This window comes from Centropristis striata, chromosome 5, assembly GCF_030273125.1.
Source record: "Centropristis striata isolate RG_2023a ecotype Rhode Island chromosome 5, C.striata_1.0, whole genome shotgun sequence".
Taxonomy (NCBI): Eukaryota; Metazoa; Chordata; class Actinopteri; order Perciformes; family Serranidae; genus Centropristis; species Centropristis striata.
The window spans coordinates 23,706,907-23,719,373 of NC_081521.1; the positions used below are offsets into that span (position 1 = coordinate 23,706,907).

The following is a 12,467-nucleotide window of genomic DNA, read 5'->3' on the forward strand; positions in this document are numbered from 1 at the left end:
GAAAATGAAACATATTTAATTTTTGTTTTGAATTCTTTAGAAAGAAAGGGAACAACAACAACAACAACAACAACAACAACAACAACAACAAAGCAAGATCATTAATAGGTTTGGATAGGAGTCTTCGTGATATTTTATGGATGGGACATTTTGGAGAGCATGCAACCTGCAGCACACACACAAAAAAAGCCCACCTACTGTATACCCACCTCAGATGCCCCATGTGCCATTGCCGCCGCGCGCGCAGGCAACTACAGTCCTCTCCAGTGGACTAACCGGACGCTCAGACTCTCAACCACACCATCAACACTCTCTGCTCCTAAAAGGAGTCCATACAGCGACATTAAGAGAAAACAAACCCTCACACTGCAGACTCGCGTGTGGTTGGGAAGGAACAGCTGCGGGTTCAGCTCGTGTGAGCCTGGCGGCGGCGCGAGCAGCACTGCCGGGCTGCCCTGACTGAATGTGCCGGGGACCGGAGTGTGGAGAGCGGGGCACTGCTGCTAATAACTACTCGGACTCTGAGAACAACCCAGGGCACTCAGGGTGGGAAGAGTGACCGCCTGCGTTTATTGTGAACGTGTTCCTCCTAAAAAAGGAGAGTTTGGGGCCATTTCTCCGAGAGCAACATCCGCACTTTGAAGAGCCGAACTTCACTATCGCCGTCGAGTCGATGCTGGGAGCTGCCGGGCTGAAGGAGTGAGGAGATGCGCGGTGTAACATGGATATCCGAGAAGGGATAAATATAAGAAATCACCGCAGGGGACACACACAGGTAAAAACAAAAAAAAAAAACGCCTTTCTCTATCTAAACTCTAATTTTCAATATCATTCGTGCTCATTTTCGCTCTGTGTAATCATCTGGCTGCTCCTAACCATCAGCCTACAGAAACTTCTACTTCTGCCGTCGAAAATAATTACAGTAAAATTGTGTGAAACCCTAATATTTTAAATTTGCAAAGAAATAGCAGCATGCAGGCTGTCCTGTTCCTGTCTCCAGACTGCTCTTTTTTATTTCTCTCATAGGGAATAGGCAGCACTCCTATTACAACACGTCCAGGGTGAATTATACATGGCAAGGCATATATTTGTGTTCATGCCTTTTACAGGCATGTGGCAATTAGAAAACTAACAGGTTTGAAACACCAGTTCCCAATTGAGTTGTACAATTTCCACACAGCCCATTAGAGATAATAACATTCTGTGTCCTCTAATTGCCGTGACCATCATTTATACCGTGCATCTTTCTGTAAGAAGGCACAAATCCACCTATTAATTCATCCCTCATTTAAAATCTCTGGCAGAACTCATTTGTCGTCAGCGATCAACAGGGGATTGGACTCAGTCCAGTCTCATCATCTCTCCCTTTCTTTGATTGCACCCAGCTTCCAGCCTGATTGCTGTTCAGATTGTCTAAAGTCCTTTAGCGTGCGACTCAGTTGGAAATGGCTATCCTCGTGAAATCAAGTGCCCATATGTTTGAGAGGGAGCTGCCTTGCACATAATGATTCTGCTATTAAGGAAATTAGAAGGGGCTCAGAATGGGGTTCTTTTGACAATTAACTCTTCCCTGTTACAAAATGTTTACAGGTTGTGCCATTCTCCCCTTTGTTCACAGGGAAGTGTTAGCACTTTCTTTTGTTTCATGTTGACATAATGCCAGCTGGATGTGCACTGAGCATAACTGTCTCTCCCAAAAGCTGTGGTTTACCTCCCCACACAAACACGACTTTGGAGTGTAGTTGCTCCTCTTACCTTTAGTATCCAAGTGGTTGGAATAGTAGAGCTACTACACATCTCCTTGGGGAAGTGTGCTTATGGCCGGACACGTTTTTGATGATGTCACTGGCTCAGAAAGAGGAGGAGGGGGGAACATGAAGTTCAGAGTACCCCACTGAGCGGAGCCTGGTCTGCATGAGAAGTGGAAAAACAGCACATAGACTGACGAAGGGTTGATGCAGGCTAAATTATGTGCATTCTGATAGGTGCAAGTAGAGTTTTTCTTTTTTTTTCTCCAGAATTTAAACACAACAAGCTGGGAGGATGATCCACATCATTTCTTCAGAAATCTGTCCCAGTTGTATGTCTCTGCTGTTCATTCAAAAATGCAGCAGCCCACCAACACCTACAGAGCAAAGCTAATCTTGTAATGCGCAGCTGTTCAAATAATGTTAGATTTTTACATTTCTGGTCGTATTTTCACAAATGTAACCAACAATAAGAAATCCTATAAATGTTCCATTTACAGTAAGAGAAGTGAACCAAGAAATGGATGTATTCATTTTCTGGATATTGGCCATTTACTGAATGTTTATTCTACAACTGATGCCTGCTCTATTTACATCTAATTTGCACTTACAAATTCTAAACATGTACAGAGAATGTAGTGCATTCATATAGGCAAACAAGAGGCACAATGATAGACAGCTACATATGAAAATGAAAGCATGCAGGTGGAATCTCTGAATGTTTTGAAGGACATCACAGCCAGAAGTATCCAGAGACAGCTCAGAAAACATCAGGCATAAATGTAGGAAAAACATTTTCACTTTGTGAAGTTTTTACTTTTGAAATTTAAAGTTGTACTTTGATTGATTTGCATGTCTTGTATTATTCCCTGTTTTTTTACGAAAAAGGGAAAAAAACATTAACTTCTTGTGTTTTAACTGCCAAAACAATGTAGTGTAATATGTTCCATACTGTACCATCTGCCAGGATTTTAGTGATTAGCAGTCTCTCAGTTAGAATGGATTCTTTAAGCCAGACACTTAAAGGTTTTGTCTGTAAGAGGAGCTTTCATACTTTGGTGTGGGCTTAAAATTGCTTTCCATTTTCACTGCTGTGTACCACCAAAGTGTTTCGCTGAAGACCTAAATCTGTGTATTTAAGTAACTATTAGTTGGTCGGCTCTTAAATCCTAATGGGATTCTTAATTAGTACCTCAGTAAAGGCAGGTGCACTGGAATTGTCAACCAGTCAGAGCTAGCATTATTTGTAAGATAAATACACACTATATTTGCTGCAGGTGCATAATTGAACTGATTCAAATCTAGGCCACTCTAGTAGTTTCGTTTATTTCCAATAAAATAGAAAGTCTCAATGAATTCACTTAAGTCTTTTACATATTTAAGGCTATTTATAATGTGCCCATTTAATCATTAATGCTTAAATAAAGGGTGTTCGGGACCATATACTGTGCTCATTATGTTAAAAAACTGGGCTCGGTGCATGCATGCAAGCAGGGAGAACCTTTCAACATACTCAGTTGCTCCTGTCACAGGGGAGATTAGGATGAGCGCTTTCGTGGATTGCTCCTGGTGTGGTCTGGAGAAATGAAGAAGCTGGCATGTGTTATGTCATGCCTGCGGCTTGTGTGCTTAGATCAAAACACCATTAGTCTCTTTGTCTTGTGCCACCATTTGAGGTAGAATCTTGGCTAGGGAATATGTTGGCGCTTCCTTGACTCCCGCGGTGTGCCATTTGTGTGGAATAAAAAAATTGGCATAAAAGCTTCAAGAAAGTTTTGAGCTGATTTGGTTATATGTGCATATAATCTTGAAGAACAGTTCTGGCAGAGGGAAGTTTAGGCTGTTTTTTTTGGCTCTGAAAGTACATGTTTACAGTCAGTGCAAGCTGAAGAAAACACCTTGAAAACACCTTTTGAAGTAATATTTTCTTGTTAAATCCTAAAGGAGCACACAAACATGTTTTGTGGGTTCAATGGATATGACACCTGAGGACACTGTCACTTCAGTGATGAAAAGGTCATTATACATTGGTAATAATTAGAGGTGTGAATCAGCAGAGGTCCCATGATATAATTTTATCCCGATACTTGAGTCACCATACGATATTATTGCGGTTTTAAGCATTTTGCGATATGGTGAGTATTGCGCTACAATATATTGCGATTTAACTATTTAACTGCATTTTGTGTCCACAAAATTGTCAAATAAGAGAAAATCTTAGTTATGATTTGGGAGGTAGCCATGTAGGAGACTTGTGGGAAGCCAGAGATAGCATGACATCAGAACTCATATGACTATGCTTTGAAAATCACCATAAAACATAAAAAATAAGCCTAACTTTGCAGCGTTATTTAGACAACTCTCCGAAACGATATCCTGTCCTTAGATCTTCTAGTTTCATATGATACTATGTCCAGTATATTCCTAAAAGTGGAGTATACTGGACATAAAACGGCTGTCGGAATGCTAAATATTAATACGTGGCCATGAATCGATATAATATTGCCATGCAAAACATCGCTATACTATGCTGTATCGATTTTTCCTCCACCCCTAGTAATAATGCATTAATGCAAATTTGTTTGAAACAAGTCATGTTGTGGCTTTTGCCCAATGTCGAATGGCAACCAGAAAGCAATGGATAAAGACAAATATTTTGGAGGGCGAATTAAAGATACTGAAAGGGTTAGGATAGACTATGATGGGTCACACCCACCAGAGACTTCACTCACCTACCAGTTACTTTTGAGTAACAGCCATAACAGCACATTATTTGGACCAGTTACTGGACGTAACTCCAGTTCTATGAATATGTAGCTCACTTTGTTAATTTCCAAAACTAGTTCTACAAACACATGCCTAAAGCAACTTCCATGCCACTTCCTTGTTAGTGTGAGTATTAAATACTTTTAAAATATGACTTTGAAGGAAAAAAATGTGGTTACTTTGCAATTAATTTGCATTTAATAATGGACAATCATGCAATTAATTGTGATTGAATATTTTAATTGATTGACAACCCTAATTTGCAAACTAGGCTATAGTCTTGGTCACTATAGAAAAAGCTCTCCCTGTCAGGAAACAAACTAATAGTAAAGCATCTTAATTGTTGCCTTATGGCTGTGTATATTTAGCTGAATAATTTAATATTTACTGCAAAAGAAAAACCCTTAGAACTGTAAAATACTATTATATGATTATGACTTGATGTCATTATCACCGCCACTCTTCCACAGAGATGCTCGGTAAATCTTTGATTCATGTGTGCGGTGAATCAAAGTGTGCAGGATAAGGAGGAAATTTCACATTCCCTACTACTACGAGTCTCGACTGGAGCACCAGCAGAAAATGAATTTTAAATTACTGCAGGCACTCAGAGCCGTGAGATGAGCCTCACATGCAGGAAAACACTGATCGAGCTGGTGTCTGCAGATCAAGTGAAGTCACAGCTCAGGTGATTAAAGATGCAGCATTGTATGCCACTTTTCCTGGTCTTGTCTCGTTCCTGCAGAGTGTGAGAGTTGGGTCTCATTCATGATTCAGAGCTCGGGGGGGTTTGGGCGTTTGCGAGTGTGTGTGGGGTGCTCACGCATTTTAGCGTGAGTTTTATCTTCATCTGGACTCTTCAACTAAAGGGACGTCGAGTACCCCTCTATTTATACATTTTTGAGCCCTGAAAAATTGATGGCAGCGGAGAGATCGGGTGTAGTGGAGAGGGTTGAATCGACTGACATCACTGTCAGCTTCTATGGCTGACTGAACTACAATCTGTGGTTTATCAACTCCAGCTGGTGCTGTCAGAGAAGAAGAGGAAAAGAGGTGTCACTTTGACAACACTGAAATTTGAAGAAGCGCTTTGTCTCCACAAATCTGAGGCATCCTTCAAAGCAGCTGCATTTCCTCAAAAGTAAAAGAAGTTAATGCTTTCTAAGCTTTTGCCTTTCCAATACATTGCGCTGATTCCTTATGATTAGATAAAGTCCTAATTAGGGATGGGAGTTTGGAAGAAACCTGCCAACTCGATTATCTATAACATTAACGATCAATTAATTGATTAATTGATTAATTGATCACATGGGCAATATATATATATACCGGTGTGTGTGTGTGTGTGTGTGTGTGTGTATATATATATATATATATATATATATATATAAAACTGAGAAAAGCAGCTTGACAAGCCCAAAAAGCAGCTTGACAAGCCCGTATGAATGAATGATTAATTCATTATCAAAACGGTAATTCCTCAGAGGGAATTGTGCTTTATAATTGATGTCTTCATATACTGTAAGACCAGATGTCATCCGTGATTGTGCCTATTATGATAATGTGCCATTTGGGTGTTTTCCACATTTGTTATGGGAAATTTTACCCACAGATCATGAGGTCAGAGATGACATCTCTGAGCTGCACCTGACATTTCACACATCTCCTCAAATCATCATGACTTACTTCTCATTAATATGTTTTTATCTCACACCATCAATCACAGGCAATTTGGCAGTTAACGTTTGTATTTGCTGCAGGAATTGACATGTTTTATGAAGTACCTCATGAGCTGAAATGCCATTTTCATAGGTAGGAATATGAGGCACTTAATGCCACTTCCATGCAGAATAATGCTGCATGGAAGTGTGCCATCACACGGGCAGCATTGGTTAAATCAATACCTGGAAAGAAAGATAATTTGCAAATGTGTGTCTTTTACTACACTGATGTCTTGTATGTTATTCTCCAGTTGCGTCATGTGCATTTGGGAGATGAGAGGCTGAATTCATCGTCGTTGTGTTACATTTAAATGCTGTTGAGTTCGTGCAAATTGGGTCAGGAAATGTTTAGGCCAGGACTGTCACTCCAGCCTTGATCATGTTCCATTTTTCAACTACTGGCTTTTTCCAGAAACATGAAAGAGGGTGGAACTTGAAAGGCATAGTTTGAAAGCCCTTCCTATCATTAACTTTCATCTCATACAGCAAACAAATGAGAGAAGCAATTTGCAATGAAAGTAAGTCATTGGCCTTGTCACTACCACTTAAGGTCACAAGGGTAATTAATTTGTACTGGAGAGGAACTCAAATAGTGCCATGGACACTCCCTGACTCCCCTGAGCTTCTCTGGATCAAAAGGCTGTCTTTTATCCCCCCCACTAACCCGCTGTCTGATGTTTCATGTCTCAGGGTTTGCTGAGTAATAGAGATCAAGAGATTGCTGTAAGAGGCCAACTGGTACCTGCTTTCATGAATGGGGTATCTCAGTGGTTTACACGTTCTGGTCATGTACGCGTGTGGTGCTATCGCAGCAGGATGAATTAATTTCAGATGACCAGAGCGTCAAACATTTTCATGACTGACAAAACAATTACTTGAACAGTTTTTCCAAACATGAAGCAATGAGTGCCAGTGGCAACTCAAACCTCAGCCCGAGGTGAAACATTTATTTACCTTGGCAGTCTAAATAAAATGTGTTGATCAGAGCTGATGCAAAAATGCGGCATAACTCAATATCTAACTTCTGTATGTAGTATGTAAATCTGATTAGCATCAGTGAGCCAATAACAATGCAGCATGCTTGTACATAGAACTAATAATGCCCTGTGATTGGTGTTGCATGACATGAAGGGTAAACACTATGTTTTGCAGAGAGACAGGACTTGTGTGTGTTGGTTTCTTTTAGTTGAAATAGATTTAATGAAATTTGTATCAAGAAGCCCTATTGAATTAAAGGTATCAGTATTGAAAATGTATGAACTATACCAAGCCTTCGAGATAATTTGTCTAGTGTGTATTAGGGTTGTCACGATACTAGAATTTCAAACTCGATACCGATACCCAGGAAAATACTCAATATTCAATACCATAAACATTGAAACAAAACAAAAAATAACATCAATGACAAGGTAGTGCAAAAAATACAGTAACATTACTGTATGGTATGAAAAAATATATATAATATAAAAAAAACAGCTATATTTTTAGGTTGTCAGACTGTAAGGTGGTGTAAAAAAAAAAAAGAAGATATACACTTTAGCCGTCAATAATAAATCACATTGTCACAATCATTTCATGGAAAGAGGTAAAAAAAATGTTATTACAATTTTTTCAGATATTGCAACAGGAACTTTAATGTGTAAATACTTGTAGTAGGGGTGTATAAATAATCCATTATTATGTCTTATGATACTCTGTTAATTCTTTATTTCAAAATTGAGACAAAGATTTGTGGCAGAAGGTTCATTTTGTGTTTGACTCTTCCACTCCCATGTAACCTTTCCATCAGTGCCTGAATCCAAAAGAGTGAGACCAGCCCCTACAGCATGCAGAGCTGAAGTGTGGGCTCATTTTGGCCTCTAAAATGAAGAAGTCAAAGAAATCAAGTACTCGGGCAACAAACGGTAACAAATCTGCGAGCAAACTTTACACCAATCTGATGTAAAGCTAAAGGAAAGGGCAAAGGGCGAATGTTAAACAAGCGGTCTCATAGTTCATAAAGTTACCACTGACCTCAACTTGTGCAGCAGAAATAACTAAGTCAGTGCTTTATTTCCCTTGAAAAGAGATGCAACAGAATGTGAACCTTTTAAATGGTTCACAGTCTGTTGCATGTATATTATTTTTTTCTGATACAGGCAAATGTTAATTTCTTTGCTAAGATTTCAGACAATGTAGTGCTCTGATGTTGGATGTTACAGGGACTGGGATGAATGCAAATGCAGATTCCATTGTTCTGACATAAAAAAGCTTTTACTCTTTATTCTATGCTTCTAAGCTACAGTTTGCAAACTAAAAGTTGCAATAACAATTACAAAACGCACAGAAATACAAGAGTATTAAGTTGAGCAAAACTAGCTCTCTGTATCAAACCTTGCTAGCATGAATTACTAGGTTTAGTTTGATACAAAACTTATTTAAACACAAAACGCACTTAAATATGCAAGATTATTGTGAAAACTAACTTCATGCCTCTTCGGGGGCTACAACATAAAACATTGAATTCCTTGATGTTTTCTTTACAATTTAATCTCACTTGAGTTAGTTTTACGATTGACAGAAACTCTTTGTCCTTTCAAAATAAAAGCGTCCATTATCAAAACAGGCTTTTGCATAGTACTGTATATATATATATATATATATATATATATATATATATATATATATATATATATTATTTTGCCCATGTATGCATGTTTTTATATATACTGGAGTATGTATAAAAATATAGCAACTAGAAAATTTCCTCTGGGGAAATGCTGAAAGGGCCACGGGGGCTACTGCCAGTGTGTGTACACTATGATGAGATTCTTCAGAGATTTCAAACAATTAATACTAGTAATGTTATGATACTATATAATCTACAAGGAGCACACCTACAACAAGCATTCCTTTTCAAGTATTTATTTATACAGCAACCTATGCCCTTTAACCTCAAAATGTGTGTGTGTGTGTGTGTGTGTGTGTGTGTATGTATGTGTATGTGTGTGAAACGTGTATCTGGAGGAGTGTGCGTGCTTACGCACGCATTTGTGTGTGTGTATGTGTGTGAAACGTGTATCTGGAGGAGTGTGTGTGTGTGTGTGTGTGTAACGAAAATCGCATAAAGTTACGTGTGTGTGTGTGTGTGTGTATTATTAAAATCACATAAAGTTACGTGTGAGTGTGCATGTGTGTTTTAAGCATGTGTATCTGGAGGAGTGTGCGCGCTTACGCGCATGTGTGTGTGCGTGTATCTGTAACTGTAACAGCAAAGATCAAAGGCAATCAGAGCAGAGCAATCAACAGAATTAACTGCCACCAACTGCCAATGTTCCCGGAACACAGCCAGAGGTGGACCAGAGGTGGACTGACTGGAATTTCTGGCCTCGAACAGAAAGCATTTTTGGCAAAACCATAATACCTATCATTGATCCGACTTCACTTTGAGCGTCCTGAACATCTACATGTTTGTTTTTTTAAGAAAAATGAAAAAATAGCTTTGTTAGAGCGATCTAAAAATACTGTTACATTTCCCTTTTTTGGCTGTTGGTGCATGTTGGTGGTGCATCTTTGCATCCTACGCCCAAACTATAACTCTGACAACTTTACCAGAGGATTGTGAGTGAGAAGACTAATTTTCCTACGTTTATATAATTTGAACTAGTAGCGGGACGAAATTGTGTCCGGAAGAGGAAGAAGAAATCCACAGTATAACAATAGTGCTTGGTGCGATTGCCCCGTGGCCCTAATTAATCGATAAATTGATCGTTAACGTTTTAGATACTCCAGTTGGAAGGTTTCTTCCAAATGTCCATCCGTAGTATGTATTATATGGCTAGATCCCTGACAATACCCAGCCCTAGCACACATAAAAGTTAGATGTTCATCAAACATTTAAATAACACAAAATACGTGTGAAGTTTGTATATAAAGTTAGGTTAAATTTCTAGGCTCTTCTTTCTTCTTTTAAAAACATTGTGCGGAATAATTTATTCAGCACATCTCGCACAATTATTCCCTCAAAGGAGGAGCACTCCAAAAATATCCAGGAGCACAAGAAGGGATTTGAAGTCTCTGTGTTTTATTATTAAAAGCCAACATTTACTCATGACATTTGCATCCTAATAACTGCAAGATAGGTTGGAACTAAGATGACACTCTAAACCCAATCTCCATAATGAGATTTATAGGCGAAAAGTGTTGTATTTTAATGGCTTAGTACATGCTGAAGGAAGAGAAGTGTAGGCGAATGTGTCAGGAACGCAGTTGATATATTCACATAAGCATCAGTATGCTCTGTCATGCCTTTCAGTGGAGCAAAGATAAGAGGCGTGCAGATAACTGGGAAACTATGAAAGTGTAATCTTTCAGTTGTCTCTGCTTCTTTGGCACTTGGCTTGTGATAGACTGTACTGTATGTTGTTATTAATTTTTTCCTCATTAATTTCAGCGTGCTGCTAGTGTGTAGTCAGAGGAAACTGTGTCATCAGTCAGTTAAATGTACCAGAGAGAGTTTGAGCAAAGACAATGGCTAATTTCCTCTCTTCATCTTTTCTCATTCCTATCATATGCAAACATTTATCTGCCGCTTCATCAGAAAGGATCATAGCTATCAACGTGTCACGGCCGTTGGAGTATTTATACAAATAAATCCATCACATCAGTGACGGGAGGAATACATCTCATTATCATTTCACAACTTTTTTTGGGACTTCATTTGAGTCTGAGCAGGGATAAATTACGATTTAGTCCTTGAGAAAATCAATTCTGTGATTCTCCCAGGGGAGGGAAAATGGTTTTGCCCTGCGTACTGTCATCTCTTTATGTCAGAAATACATAATCCCCCCAGCTCAGACAAATTCGAGGAGCCAGGACAGTGCTTTATTACATGCCAGGGAAGTGTCTGACAACCCGCTTGCTTTTTGTTTTGTCTCAGCAGGTTTGAGTACAAGCAATCCCTTTATGTTTCCTTTGCAGACATGATCCCTATTATGCACTGTTAAGCACACTTAAGCAAACTCTACAGCACAAGTGTTTTGTAAGTGCTTTGCTTGGACAAATCGTTCTTTGTGTTTGCTGAATACAGAGAGGTTTCTTGATTTTCCTCACAGATATACAGTGCATTATATCCATACTATCAAAGAGTCTGCAAAATCAAAATAGAGCCGCTATTGTGACTGTCATCTGAACAGAAAAGTGTTGCAAAGATTAAATTTTATTGGAAAATCTTTTTTCTTTTTTTTACCATGCTTTCATGTTTCATATCACAATAGTCATTGCCTAGCAAACATGGATTGTTCATTATTATTATTGCGTCTAATGATCCTCCTCCTTCTCTTTTCATTTGACAGAAGAACAGTGAAAGTGCTGGAAAGGACAAAGCCAAGATTCTACACATCTGTGATTTGATGTGAGCTTGTATTGACCTGAGACCATTAAAATGGAGTTGCTATGGAAACTTATACTTCTGCTGTCATTGGTGGAGTGTCTGGCAGGTAAGCCTCCCAAACATGCACTTTTTTATATTGTTAGCATAGGGGTTATGAATTGTTATTTATAGATTTTTTTGTGTGTTGGCGCCTTGGCATATAGAACAGATGGCACTTAAAAGAGAAATGGAAAACTCAAAGATTTTATGGCAAAGAGCGCCCAAAGCTTTTCTCCAATTTTACAAATGGTAGGAAAGGTTCACCTTGTTGTCAGCTCAAGGCAGCAAATCAACATTCCTTCAGTTGTGCATAGCAAGCTATCTCTTTCTCTTTTTTTTCTCCCAGCAGTGAGTCTTGTTGGAAAAACAATAAGCCAGGTTTCCAGCTCTGAAAGGCGGTCCCTATCTAGCAGTTGAATGTGAAGTCATTCATTCTAAAGAGCTCCTCAATTGTTACCCTAATTGAGAATGCACTGGCAGCAGTGCAGAAATCTTGTCATTGATCTTGCTTTTAATGAGAGACCTAATTTTCCTCCCTTGCAAAATGTTCAGGGTCAAATGCTAGTTCTCTTCAGGATGTCAGAGTCTGAAGCTGAGAACAAGATGAATAAGGGCTTTGTCGCATGAGCACAGTGTCTTGAGGAATGAGTAATCTTTCATGTTGCCTTGCTCCAAATCAGCAGCCCCTCCTCGCAGCTGGGACCTAAAATAATTAGTGTGTGTGCGTGTGCGCTTGTCACTGTCATTGTGTGGATATTTTTTGTGCATGTGAGTCTCTCTGTTCAAAAGCACAACAGCACGTCGGCACCTAAATTTGCCTAC

General features: G+C 39.1%; 1 protein-coding gene across 1 annotated transcript in view; it reads left to right on the forward strand.

The window, feature by feature from the left end:
* The first annotated feature begins 247 nt into the window (after window positions 1-247).
* Window positions 248-12,467, forward strand: part of cntn3a.1 (contactin 3a, tandem duplicate 1) — a 95,575-nt gene continuing 83,355 nt past the window's right edge. The window contains exons 1-2 of the mRNA XM_059333733.1: window positions 248-775; window positions 11,569-11,712. Of these exons, the coding sequence (XP_059189716.1) occupies window positions 11,658-11,712 (55 nt within the window). The 5' untranslated portion in view covers window positions 248-775; window positions 11,569-11,657. The remainder of the gene's footprint in view (window positions 776-11,568; window positions 11,713-12,467) is intronic.